At 33.9% G+C, this 15,533-nt stretch overlaps 1 protein-coding gene across 1 annotated transcript in view; it reads right to left on the minus strand.

Moving 5' to 3' along the window:
• Positions 1-15,100, minus strand: part of LOC129277476 (paired mesoderm homeobox protein 1-like) — a 28,974-nt gene extending 13,874 nt beyond the window's left edge. Inside the window, exon 1 of the mRNA XM_054913647.2 lies at positions 14,677-15,100. Coding sequence (XP_054769622.2) covers positions 14,677-15,100 — 424 coding nt within the window. The remainder of the gene's footprint in view (positions 1-14,676) is intronic.
• Positions 15,101-15,533: the final 433 nt, after the last annotated feature.

A 15,533-nucleotide genomic window follows, 5' to 3' on the forward strand; every position in this document is an offset into this window, starting at 1 on the left:
ATTTTTTTAATTCAGTGAGTGACGTCATGACACACCATTACGTCAAGTATTATAAATTCAATAATTACACATTTTTAGTGGTTCGTGATGTTCTTTATTATTATTATTTTTTATACAGAAGCGTGAATAAAATAGTGTGTCTGATGATATATTGTAGGTACGTAAAATTATTTTAAACTTTCCGAGAAAATGAAAAGCAAGAAAGGCAATTACCCCGTATGCGAGAACGCTGCTCGCAAGTGATGTCACAAAAAAATTGACAGATTTTTCACCAAATCTATAATATTCTTTCACTTTAATGAGTGTATTTAAATCAGATTGATAGAGGAATTAACGGACTTTTCATCTAAAGATACGTGGTAAACATAAGGAATATTTGGAGAGAGAAAGAAATGAAATTCAATAAAGTGGATCGGAGAAAGAAAGAAATGAGATGATGCAAAACAGTAAATTGATGGCAAAGAAACATGGGGGGGGGGGGCAAAAGGGAGAGAATCAGTGTTTTCTTTAAATAAGTCCTAAACATAGTTGACATTGTGAGAAGTGGGCTGCAGTGCAAGGTTATGATACTTAAACTTGGCTGATTTGATTTTATTGCGACAAAAAAAAGTTCTTTTCTAATCGAAATTTGTGAGCATGTAATCAGGTTTAGGCAGTGGCGTACCTAGGATTTTCCACAGGGGGGGGGGGGCAAAACCGTCCGCCAAAAAAGTTGACAAGCAAAAAAAAAAAAAAAAAAAAAAAAGGTCTTCAATCACAAATAAAGGATTTTCTAACAGAAAAAAAATTGACAAGCAAAAAAAAACAACTAAAGGATTTTGTACCAGAAAAAAAAATTGACAAGCAAAAAAAAAAGGTATTCAAGCTCGTCGGGGGGGGGGGCAAAAGGTCTTCAAGCTCGTCAGGGGGGGGGGGCAAAAAAGGTATTTCAAGCTCGTCAGGGGGGGCAGTGATACGTCCTTTGCATGAGTTGTGGCTCGTCAGGGGGGCAGACTGTCCCCCCTCCCCGTAGGTACGCTAGTGGGTTTAGGGAATACATACACCAACAAATTAAAAATGTACAGCCAAAAATTTAAGGCAAATAATTAAGTTCCTTAAAATCACAAGACATTCCGGAAATAAAATGAGACACACATAATAAGAGTAAAGACAATCTAATTCAATTACGTTTTGAGCTATACCATTATAATCTATTCAAATGCTAATAAACAAAGAACTATTTTCCCCAAAACAAATTTGGGCAAAAAGAACGAGGAAGTATATATTTTTTACAAATGCATAATCATATCACATTAATCATGTTAGTTATTCAACATATAAAATACTAAGGAAATAACATTATAACTGCATTCTTATTTTTATTATGTAGAATATGATTATGCCAAATTCAACCAAATTAAATAATAGTATATGTATAGGCATACTAGACCTGAAAATAATAAGCCAGGAGGCAGAACGCTGCCGTATTGTTCTCATTGTTTGTCATGTGATTTGTCACGTGACTCCATCATTTCATCACCATCTCATTAACCTACTTTTCATGCATCCTTGTCTATCACGAAGAGGAACGATCTTCTATTTTTTTTTTTTTCTATCCCGCCATTTTTTCTACAGCTGGTATCTACTACGTGCGCGTTATGAACTTTCGGGCAGTGAGCGCTCACACTTTGGACAAAGGATTGCTTTTGTTGTTGCTGATGTTTGTTAATTACTTGCATTTTCAGTGTGTTTTTTTTCTATGTTCTGATTTCTTAATTATTACAATTATTGTCGAAGGCGATTCGGGCCTTTGAATTATATCAGGCGTTTATAATTACATTTAAAATTCAAATCGGGATACACGTTTAAAAGAGATTCGGAAGGGGTTTGCATTTATTTTGAGAAATATTTATACATTATTATCCTTTATACGCAACCTTTGTTTTATATAATCTTTCGTTTTATCGCGACATTTTATTTCTGCTTTGCTTTAAATCATCTTTAGAATAACCAAAGAAAGCAATGCTTTAAAATCCATGTCTACAAAACGCTGTGAAGATCGATTTGGAGACTTTACGATTCCTTCTTGACATTTGAGAAACTCTTAACAGTAACGTAATGAGCCAACAATTTTTTTTGGGGGGGTCAGACATGGCATATTAGGCAAAATTTCTCCAAAGCTAAAATTTTCCACATTTTTAATACGAAAATCTAATCGTGTGATAGATTTTGCCATATCATATCCAGAAAAATAAGATATTTTACCCTTTTACCTTTCCTTTTCCTTCTCCTTTTCTCCTATTGTTCTTGGTCGTGAAACTGTTTGGGCGGGGCCCATGGCCCCAGCCCCTCCCCCTTCTGCACACCAGTGCATCCTAATGTGTCACATTGTTAACTCAAAAAGGTAAGATTCAACAACATAATTCAAACAGCTAATGTTCAGTTCTGTTTATTTGTGGTTAATATCGCGTGTGTGTGAGTTATCATCGTGTATTACGTTTTGATGATCAGACGACTGAATAAGATTCAAGCGGGAATCTGAGTGCATAAAGTTAAAGCATGTGACCTGTGCACGCATCTACACGGTGTCCAGTGCAAAATTATGACTTGTAGAGACTCAGCGACATTTTAATTTATCGCCTTTTCTGAATAATGGTATTAATATTGAATTCACATGGCCAATAAAATAAAAATGTTAGAATTAAGGGGCTAAGTTTGAGCCTGATAAAGCTTTAAGTATGTGTTTCTATCATAATCGTTTCTATCATAATTAATTTTATGAAGTATAACTATAATACAATTTTTTTTTTCACATGCTTAGCCTAATATAACATCGAATGGAGTGATATTGTTTCATTGAGAAATCAATTCTGGATAGATTATTCAATTTGAGTTAAGTAATTGACGCTACAAGCATTACTATCATTACGTTGTTTGTGAGTTTTGTTTTCTTTTGTTTTGTAATGCGTTTGTTTTATTTCTTCTTCCCTGTCCGAGCGTATGGTTTTGTATTTGTTTGCTTTAATCATGATAAGGGGCTTTATAAAAAACAAAACAAAAAAAAAACGTTTATTTATTTTGTTATAACGGGGGTTGGGTTGCTTCATAAAGCATAATGTCAGTGGAAAGTCAACTATGAGATGCAAGGAGTTCAAGAAATTACATACAAGATCCACTCTGTCAAGGTCAATGCCGCAATGTTTGATATTGTCAACCGCAGGGCCATTCTCGAAAGGTCAATGGTGTCCCTGAAAAGCAAAACACGAAAGGGTATTTTTGTTTTGTACTCCCTGTCCTATCCTATTTTGATCTATCGGACCTCGCCGAACACATAAGCCTCGGTCACACCGGCATCGCCGACCAAAGACCGGCGGAGGCTACTACGTTATGACCAATTACAGACCATTAATCGGTTTGGAGTCGGTCTCATTGGTGTGAATGGGTCATCCCCACACATAAGGCATGCCATACTCGTTAACATTGCTGCATCAAACGAACGAAAAGCCTTTCTGTGATGTGAGTTGTCACACACGTCTACATGGTCAGTAACAATGCAGCGGAGAATGATGGCTTTGGCAGGCAGAGCGGCGGGGGAGGGGGCAATGAAGAGTGTAAATTAAAGGGGGGCCAGTCAAAATCAGTAACTCTTCATTATGTTCAATTGATCAAGTTTATGATGCGCACAAAACATCAGCAATTATTCGGGGGAAACTATTACCTAACCTGAAAGAGATTTAGGCACGATCAATATTTTTGTAGTTACGTATGCCGTTGATAATAATAATAATAGTAATAATGATAATAATAATAATACTACTAATAATAAATAATGATGATGATAATAATAGTAATAATAATAATAACAACAAAAACAATAATAATAACGTTTTATTTACCCAAGGAAGCCACTTCAGCTAGTAAACTGCTCTACCAGTAGGCCCTGATTAACATAATTATGTTATGATTATCACCCTCCGCCAAATGCTAATCGAGCGCCTAGAAAGAAGGCAGAAGATCCCATTTATAAAGCGCTTTATAAATGTTGTATTTTATTATTATAATTATTAATATTATAATTAAATAAACAAACATGACAAATAAAGTACATGTAGAAATTGTATCGAAATCGGATGAAAATCTCAGTTAAAGCATTAAAAGAAAAGGGTAAGTCAAGGAGAATGCGGTGATTATGTAATAAGCCCCCTTTTGAACAACTTCGTTTGTATTATATCATACTAATTTACAAATATTAGATTTTCTACGCCAACAATGTCAAAAATAATTGGTTCGTCTCATGGAATATGTGAAATAATTTTACATTACGGAAACTTGTTTAAAAAATATTCATAATACAAAATGAAAAGGCGGGCTTTTGTTATAAGCTAATCATATCAGGGATGCCTATACAATGTAATGATAACGTGTTTTTACCAAAAGCAAAATTTGAACTCTTGGGTCAGCATAAACTAGTTCATCACAATGCTCTATTTGGTGACACGGACATATTGGATTAGTATCAATTCATATCAAATTAGAAATATCGACGCCCTCTATGATACATGTATCATAACATGTATCTTACTAACCACATCCTACAATAATTCATCTGAAAGACATAAGATATGAATCACTTGTATCTAGTTCACAGTAATCAGGTATAAAATTCACCAAAGACTTTGGTGTTGATTGGTGTACACCACACCAGTCGTTTTAGTTCGGTGTTGATAGTTCAAAACATATGGGCAATATTACAACACCTTCGGGTGTTACTTTTGATGTTCAATCTCTAGGGTGTAATTTTAACACCTTAGTATGTGGCCCTCAAGAGACACCAACTTCTGTCAGTGTTAACACCCAAGCTTTTGTATACTTTAGTACACGATCTATAGGTGACGAGTGAAAGCGATAATTCAAATCTAAAAACGACATACTAGTATAAGAAACATAATAATAATGAGCCCTTATCCTATTCTTGGTAGGCCTATGTATTTTTTTTTCTTCTTCTTCCCTTTTCCTCCTCTTTTTGAAAATCATTCTGTCTCCATAGCTCAAATGGTATAGGGACATAGGACCAAAAGGTAAAGACGAAACTACACCACTTAATAGGTTATCACGCGAACTTAACGAATCATATTGGACCAAATGAACATTAGACCAAATGCTATTAGGCCAAGCGGGATTAGTGGCAATTTACCCTCTCATCACAGTATAGCGGCAGACAATAGTACACTATACAACATTCGATGAATCAGACAGTAATTGTGATTGCAGATTGAGGGGATGGGGAGGGGGGCAATGAATAGGGGGAGAAAGTGCAGTCTAATGGGATTATCATCATTTTGTAACCTTATAAGTGAACAAAATTTTCTTCACCACCCCCCCCCCCTCACACGCTCGCTGCCAAGTTGTCACTGCATAGCTCGGGAGTAAAGAGCAATATTCTTCAAATTGTATAACCATGATAATAATGATGATGATAATAACAACAATAATACTACTACTAATATTAATAATATTATTATCATTATCAATATTATATATAATTGGAATTTCAATTTTGATTTTAATTTGAAAAATTATGATAGAAAAGTAATTATATAGCGAATTATACCTTATGTTCCCATTTTCCTATATACTAATCTATAAAAAAAAAGAGAGCAACGATTTCTTTCCGTACTATACCTTATGTCTGTATTATATCTGTAATTTATTTCTATATCATTCTAAATTTTCATATGAAATTGACTGATAGATAAAGGTACATGTATATCGACACATCCTCCAAGGCTGATGAAATATATTTATTTTACGATTATGACAATAAATCCTATACAGGTGAATGATAGTTAGCATTTTTCTAGATTGAATTTATAATTTTTTTTTTTTTTGGGGGGGGGGTAATTCATGTTCATTTTAGCTTGGTCGCGACACATTCATTGTTTCCATGACCGGGGTTCTGACCACTGATCGCGAGTCTGTTCTTACAAAATTTGGATCATTGATAAAACAATTGAGATAATTTTCAATCTTTTATGGGCTGAAGATATCCATATTTATTCTTTGTATTTCGATCAATGAACATGAATTGATAATATGAAGTAGGTATATAATACGATGACAAGGAAAAAAAATACATTATGCAATTTATCTTTATATAATTACTTTTTTGACACAATCATAGAAGTATATATGACAGGAACAAAGAGGGAAATTCGCTAATTAAGGGAAGGGTAAGACGCGATGAGAAAGAAAAGTGTAAAATGTTTAGTTAAAACCTGAGTAAGTAACAATTTTTGTGATTCAGAAATAAAATGAAAGAAATTTTGACAATTTCCGACAAAATTTCTTTGAAAAAACGAAGAAAATCTGAGTGACATAATTTCATTGAAAGAGTCAGAATTCAAACGCAATTTCGAAATATTTCATAAAGACAGTTATAAAGCAGGAAACATTAAATTGTTTCGCTCATGTCCATCGAAATTCATCTGTAGTCGGACGTTGCTCGGAAATCAATTTCCTTCTGTGACACTCCACAGTTTCCTGCAGACAAATTGAAAAGGGAAACTCGATATTCTTTTAATTACCCGACTTTCGCTCGCCATTATTTTGAAAACGGACGGCAAAGACTGCTCACGCTATATGGACAGCGCGCTGACATGTCGCGGTATCTGGATAACACTATCTTTCCTTAAAGATCCGTGTTTATAATTAATATTCCATGACGTTTTGTTTTATAGGTTGATTGAACACATTCACGGGTGACTTTATTAAAAAAAAAAACATTTAAATGTGTATAGTATCGTATCTTCGTTTTGATTAATCGGGGCTTTAAACAATGGTTACCAGCGCTACTATGGATATTGTTTAATGCTTAATATTTGATATGTGTTTAACTTTGTTTAGGCATATTTTTTTTGCTGTTAAATGGGTCAAGACTTCTCCGTCTCCTATATTATGTACCAATATAATTATGAAACTTCAAGGAATTATTATACTGTATAACCTAATATTAGTAAAAGAAATCGTGGAAACTTAAAGTGCAATTTGTGCTATCGTTGTCAGCATTATTAGGTTTCAAAGTAGTAGTAATAAAGTAGAAGTAGAAGAAAGGGGAGAGCATGGCGGATAGGGCAAAGTTTCTTTTAAAATTCGTCATCGAGCAAACATTTAAACCTACTGTTTGATAGATTTGGTCATAATATTCAGGGAAAATGTATTTCGCCCCTTTGTTTTAATTTTCCTTTGTTTTTCTCTGTTCCACTTTTTTGGTCGTTGAACATTTTCGGGGCGCAAGTGCCCCCAGTCTCAACACCTTTGTACCAGTGGTAGAAGAAGTAGAAAAACATCATTACCACAACCACTACCCCTGGGAAGCATGTAAAGTAAAAAAAATTAATCTGACTAATATTTTCTTTGTAAAGATTTATCGGGCTCATGGGTTATTCATTAATACGACAATTTGTGGAGTTTAATTATGTTGAGATGAGAGATGGCGATGGTGGGTCTTAAAGAAATCAGGGATAGAAACTATTAAGGAGCCTGAGGGTATAATGGGGTAACAAGAGGGAGGGGGGGGGGTAAGCAAATCATGAACGCTAAGGGAGGTTTGTTAAGGAGGGGATAGATTCACACACTAGAAAATGAGTAAAAATTACCCAATATTGGATAAAAGGGGAACATGATTTTTTTTTTTTGGGGGGGGGGGGGATAAAATATTGCGAAATAACAATCATATTCATTTAAAGCAGGTCCTACTTACAACATTGGGCGATAGATTGCCTAACATCATGCACGTTCACTTTTCACCCAATAATGGGTAAATCTTTTCAGAGTACTTTATGGTGTCAGCACTAGCGAAATGTATGAATTAATTGTCCGAGTTATAGTAATGAGCGGTCTCATGTAGATATTAACGTATCATTAAATAAGAAGATCAACTTTATAGGAATGTAATGTCAAAATATTCCCAAACAAGATATTTATGGAAACCAATTTCAAGGTTAAGGCTAATTAGATTACAGAGTAATAATTTGGCGACAAGTTGGAGGGAAAAAAAATCAATTGAGGGATTTAAAAACGATCACGGTGGAGTACTTGGAGTGCGGGTTTTTCAACACGTGGTGCTTGGATTGATGAGTGAGCGGCCCTGTGTGAGGTTTGCCGCCGTGTCGGCTCCCGTGGACGGTTAATTGGAAACCCGTAGAACTATACCGCCCCTCCAGAAAGCATTTTGCAATGATAGAGGGAGAGAGAGGGGGAGAGATGGAAAGTGAAAGTGCATTTAGGGTATATGGTTCACGGGTGCTGATGTAGGGTTATTAACAGAATACATGCATATCGAGTGAATGAAGGAAAAAGTACATTCTCATTTTGAGCTCCTCTCGCTTCCACGGCATGGGCCTTTGGGTCTGTATAATATACCATATTATCGGGTTACCAGTGCTAAAACAATACCCCACGCATGCGCCATCTACTATACAACGTGATTAAGCTACCAGCACGTATGCCCTGATAATGAATTCGCTAACAATGTTTTGACATGCAAATGAATCTCCCAAATGCCTGAGTGTTTTTGCATATTGTCTACCTTACACTATAATCATGCTATTCTGGATAAAAGTGCATGTATCAGAAATTATAGTTTAATTTAAAAGAACAAATAAAAGTATGATTAATTATGAACATAACTTATAAATAAAGTTATATATTTCTCTTTTTGAATAAGCAGTTTAAAGTATAGGCCCATTTTAATGTCCTTGTAAGATTCTCATTTATTCTTTTTCTTATATATATATATATATCCTGTAATTATATTTCCTTTTCTGCTTGACGTAGTTTCTGAAATAAAACAATCAGACTGATATTAAAAGCCAGAATAAAGGAAATAACCATCTTTCAATTTTTGGAGAAATTTGAAATAATTCAAGACCCATTTAGTGAATAAAGTGAAAATGTTTTGATTTGATAGTACTATAAGAAAGAAAGAAAGAACAATATTTTACTTTTGGTAAATTTTAAACTATAAATTAACACTCTTCGGATGTAAAAAATTGAAAACGGTTTGATCGAAATGTTTATTTGTTTCATAACATTCACGTGTTTTTATCTAAAATGATAATAAACAAAACCATTACGTCAACTGCCGTGAAAGGATTCACAAAAATGTTCTTATTTTTATAGGCATACAAATAGTATTTATATTAAGAATATGTTTACTCGGCCTATATCATCTATTTCTGTTACCATAGCAACGGGAGAGATATCACGTGACGCATCATAATTCTATTTTCATGCACCGAAAATAAAAACAACAAACCCCAAGGCATGAGCTTACACAGAATGTTGATAAACATGAAAAAATGAATAAGAACAGGAACAAACTGTAATGAAAATAATTAAAGCACACTTTTGACCTTAGCGACACGTCATCAAATGATAATTATGGTGTTTGATAAAATCACTATCACAATATTAATTTAGGGAGTGCCGTTGGTGAACGTAATGATCAAAACAATACTATGACGATTCGTATATAAATACAATTCGTATATAATTATGGCGATGTTGCCTATTACAGTACACTTCGTTTCTATTATCATGAATACATTTACCACTACACATCCTTGTTATATACTACTGCTATTGCTACTACTAAATAATAATAGTAATGTTAATGATGATGATGATGAAAATTATAATAATAATAATAATGATGATAATAATAACAATAATAATAGTACTATTACTATACTACTGCTACTACTACTACTACTACTACTACTACTCATTCTAGAACTACTACTGATATTACTATTATATTCCTGCTATTACATGAGTGTGGGTAGCTGCTGCCTTTGTTAATAATTTATGAATAGCGCAGATCATGCGGTAATGATGACAGTAATACAAATAATCATCACTTTCACCAATATATATAGGCCTATATATAGGTTATGACCAGGTTCTCTGCAAATATCCAAAATAAATACTTTGGTCTTCACAAAAACAAAATTAGAAAACTGAATTATCTAAAAACATTCTCCAAAATATGAAGTTTTAAAGTTGAAAAAAAAAAGGATAAGAAACAAATGTTTTTCTTTGACATCATGTTTGGCGGACTGCTTGGTGTGCTCATCTTATAGTGCTACACTCTTAAAAATGTTGGGCAACATACGGTCCACACAACAATTGGTTAAAACTTTATCCAATTCTGGGTAGTTTTACACCAATAATGTGTGCTTTGGGTGAAAACTACACAGTATTGGTGTAAAACTACCCAGAATTGGATAAAGTTTTAACCAATTGTTGTGTGGACCGTATGTTGCCCAACATTTTTAAGAGTGTACATGTATATGCATTCAAACATAATACTTGTGTGGTTTATTGTTGATCATTATTTTCTTATGGTTAAGTATTTATTGAGAATATAATAATCAACAGGTTAGGTTAGACATCATTTTAGGATGTGCTTATTCAAGCTCAATAAAATTCTCAAAATTTAATTTAGGCCACTTATTGTTTGTTTTGGGGGTGGCAGGTCACACTGCTATCATCAGCATTATAATAATACTGATGATGATGATAATAATGATAATAAATAACGATGATAATAAAATTAATGACAATATTAATAATGACGATGATGATTACAGTAGTAGTAGTAGTAGTAGTAGTAGTAGTAGTAGTAGTAGTAGTAGTAGCAGCAGTAGCAGCAGTAGTAGTAGAAGTAGTAGTAGTATAGTAGTAGTAATAGTAGTAGTAGTAGTAGTAGTAGCAGTAGTAGTAGTAATAGTAGTAGTAGTTGTAGTAGTAGTATTAATAGTAGTAGTAGTAGTAGAGTAGTTGTAGTAGTAGTAGTAATAATAATAATAATAATAATGATGATAATGACAGTAATGAACATAATAACAACAATAATAAAAATAATGGTAATAACAATAATGATAACAATGATAATAACATTGATAATAATAATGACGATTATGATGATAATAACGGTGATACCAGTGCGACTACAGCAACTACATTATTATTATTATTATTATCATTATTGTACTTCTATTACCATGATTACTACAATAATTTATATCACTGAAATTGCCACAACTACTACTACTACTACTACGACTCCTTTTCCTGCTGATAGTAATCTATATACTAATACGACTCATGATGATAAAATTGATATCATAATCATCGCCATCACCAATATGTGTTATATTCAGTACTATAATACTATTGGTTATGATAATGATAATAATCATAATGATGACGGTAATATTTTTTCAGATAATTATATGATTATCATAAAGCATGACTATTACAACTACACTACTATACTACTACTACTACTACTACTACTACTACTACTACTATACTACTGCTACTGCTACTACTACTACTACTACTACTACTATTACTACCAACTACTACTACTACTACTACTACTACCACCACCACCACCACTACCACTATACTACTGCTGCTATACTGCTGCTGCTGCTACTACTACTACTACTACTACTACTACTACTACTACTACTACTACTACTATAACTATTACTACTACTACTAATACTCTCAAAATAAATACTACTATATGGCTATGCTGATATTACTACTTCCAATACTATACCTACCAATTACTAGACTATCATACTATACTATGATAAAGGAAATAATTTTCGAAGAAGAATTAATCTCTTCAATTTTTTTATATGAATAAATACTAAATGTTTATAACCCAGCGACAGGCGTGTATCTTTTTAACAAGAATGCATGCAACAATACAAACTAATGATTTGGAAATACCTCATGTGGAATAAATATAAGTATATGTAGTTCTTCCTCGGTGTATAATATCTGCTATGTCACTTTTACCAGTCGGAATGATGGATTTTACAGTATCTTCTCTCTCAGCGATTTCCAATCGTTCAGACTCCTTCTTTAAATGGCGATGCCAATGAATTCTCATCATTAGTAATGATGTTTCGATATGTTACATAATGTATGCACACTTAAAGTACATGAATTAGAATTCTGAGAGATATCTCCTTTGCATATCGGGGAAGGTATAATAAAGGTTTTTTTTTTGGTTGTCTTGTTCTTAATAAAGTGGGATATAATTTGACGAAAGACTTGGTTATGAAGCTCTGAAACGAGATACCTTTTTGTTTTCTCTCTTCCATGTTTGAAGAATTATCTCAATTTCTTTAGATTCCAAGAGGGGACTCATTCCTATAGTCTCAAGTGATCGCCGCCCATTCATTTTTTTAATAAATGTGTTTTACGAATATTGGCATAAAAATATTTGTAAAGAACAACATCAACAATGCGAATCTACATTAAAATATTCGCATGGTATGTGATGAAAATGACTGTATGAGAGTCATATAGCTTACAATACTCGAGTTGTTAGTAAAGCTGCAATAATATGTACCTTTCACATCCCTACTTATCAGATTTCCATCAAATTCAATGTTCAATTCTTGTTATCTGTAACAATATAATGCACGTAAAATACATTTATGTATCCCTTATTGATCTTGTAATTCTTTACAATTTTGGTTTATTTTTGCTATCACGATTTTATAAAAAGATGTAGAGTGATATATTAAAAAAAATCTTACTTGTATGATTTATACTCATTGCTAAATACGGGGGGGGGGGGACTTGTTTCATTAAGACTGGTTATAACATTTGCATAATTTCTAAATTTTACTATCAACCAATCACATTAGTTTTCACTACATTATTATTGTAAAATTGTTATTATATATATTTTTAATGAACATTTAGACATGGAAGCCCCATCAGTGACGCGTGTACGCTATTCTCCCAGAGGGCCCTGTAAACACACAGTACGAGAAGTAGTAGAAATAGTAGTAGCAGTAGTAGTAGTAGTAGTAGTAGTAGTAGTAGTCATGGTAGTAGTAGTAGTAGTAGTAGTAGTAGTAGTAGTAGTAGCAGCAGCAGAAGTAGTAGTACACTGTAAAACATATTGGGTAAATTTTTTGACACCACGAGGGTAATTATGTGTCAAACCAATTTGGGGCAGTGTTTTACCCAATGAGGTGAGCATTTTGTCCAGTATGATTTAAAAATAAGCATGGGCAAAATTTTCATCACACTGGAAAAATGGAAATGCCCAAATGAAATGCCCAATGTTGGTTGGACACATTACCCTCATGGAGCACTTTTACCCAATAATTTTCCGAGAATAGTAGCAGCAGCAGCAACAGTAGTAATGTAGTATAAGCAGCAGCAGTAGTAGTAGTAGTCGCAGTAGTTGTTGTAGTAGTGTAGTAGTAGTACCCCTAGACCACGACGCGCCCTTTGTAGTAGTAGTAGTAGTAGCAGTAGTAGCAGCAGCAGCATGCAGCAGCAGCAGTAGTAGTAAAGTAGTAGTAGTAGTATTGGTAGTAGTAGTAGTAGTAGTAGTAGTAGTAGTAGTAGTAGTAGTAGTAGAAGTAGTAGTAGTAGTAGAAGTAGTAGTAGTAGTAGTAGTAGTAGTAGTAGTAGTAGTAGTAGTAGTAGTAGTAGTAGTAGTAGTAGTAATAATAGTAGTAGTAGTAGAAGTATAGAATAAGAACAAATATAATGGTAGTAGTAGAAATTGTAGTGGCATGAAAACATAAATGGTAGTATAATATTACTCACTTTTTATGATTATGACATAATTACATAATCCTATTCCTGATGTTTATGCTAATGTGTTTTTAATATCATAGATTCCTAACTGAATTCATGGAAGCATATACCAACTCTCTTGATAATTGTATACTTATGCAATATAATCAGATAATGTACACTTATTGCAATCATAATTTTATGCAAAATACTCTCTTGAAATATGAATACAGGAATAAGTGTGGATCCAAATCTTTTTCCATCTAAAAAACGACTGTTTTTCATACATAATTATCATGAATTACGATTCGTCTTCTAGCCCCCCTAAAATGTAACTGATAAAATGACCATTACTGTTGCATAGAATGATCACAAAACCTGTTGGTCTTATTTCATCTACAACTATTTTTTTAGAAAATGAAGTAGTCCCCTCTTCATTTTCTCACATAATATATATAGTTGTGGAGGTGCATTTCTATGTTTTTGTTTTGCGAACGCAGCTTTCTAAGCGTACATATTTTAGCAAACATGCGACCAACAAGGGAGAATGAAACTTGCTCCAATAAGTCAATAGCAGCATTTCTCAAACATAAATTTCGTAAATATAATGGATTTTAAAATAGATTTGTAGATAAAAACGAGACACAAGTATATCGTCTCAAGGGTAAAAGAAGAATTTTTAGATTTCAGGATTAAAAGGGCTGTATTTTGAAAGAAATGTATATATAGTAGCGGCGTAATTAGCCAAAACTTTAGAGGGGGCAGATTTGGCGTATCGAGCAAAATTTTTTTTAAAGAAAAGGGACGAGCGAGCAAAAATTTCGACATATTTTATTACAAAATTCAATTTTGTGATAGATTTTTACATAACATTCAGAAAATAATATATTTCACCCTTTCTCTTTTTCTTTTTTCCTTTCCCTTCTTAGTCGTGAAAAACCACCCCATATGTACGCCACTGTATAGTCCTAGTATCCTCACTCGTATAAAATTTTAATTAAATACTGATAATATGGTATAATTATCACTTTGGAAAGTGATTAATGTAAAAAAAAAAGGTAAACATACCATCACCGCACATGATCCCGCTGGGTGAGCCGTCTCTCACCGGCATGCCTCCCGTTCCATCCCCGAGACCGTGGTCGCCGAACCCGCTCACATCCTGGAGATTAAGGAGATGAGACACGGAAAACCCTCGACCTCCGTTATGATGTTGGTGATGATGATGATGATGATGACCTCCGGCCAGGCCAGTCGCTCCGAGAGCCGCGGCGGCAACGGCATCGGAGTTGGCGAGTCCACTGACGTCCACGCCGCCGGCGTCGGCATGTAAAGAGGCATCGGTCCGCTGGTGGAGCCCGAGTTGCTGATGCGGATGTATACTATGATGATGTGGATTGTGTTGTGTTATCGCCGACTGATGAGGCTGCGACTGAGAGGTTGAGACCCCGAAACTCTCGGCGCCGCCGTGCATAGTGGTATCCATCATCATTTCGAGTGATGTAATTGTCCTTATTAAGTTTTCAAATAATCTATTCAGATGCTGCCAAAAGAGCAGGTTATTTCTTATATTATTAAAGTTGGATGGCAATTTTTCAATACAGCATATTTTTCATCATTGATTCCTTTGTTATATTCTTATTAAACATGTTTGGTAGGTTTAGTGTTTCTTGCAGCAACAGCGATAACTCTTTACGTATCAATCATCTACTAGCTTCAAAACTTCGATTTTCTACTGATGAGAATTACATTACCAAGAAAAAATTGTTAAACATCATTGAAGTAAATCTTTGTCCACATTTTTTTTCTCTCGAGATAAAGAAATCTTGTGAAAATCAACGCGGAGAGCTAAAGATTGTCTTCCTTTATTCCTGACGCAGTTCACAGACAAAAAAATTCTTGATGACAGATAAAATATAAACAAA

This window comes from Lytechinus pictus, chromosome 15, assembly GCF_037042905.1.
Source record: "Lytechinus pictus isolate F3 Inbred chromosome 15, Lp3.0, whole genome shotgun sequence".
Classification (NCBI taxonomy): Eukaryota; Metazoa; Echinodermata; class Echinoidea; order Temnopleuroida; family Toxopneustidae; genus Lytechinus; species Lytechinus pictus.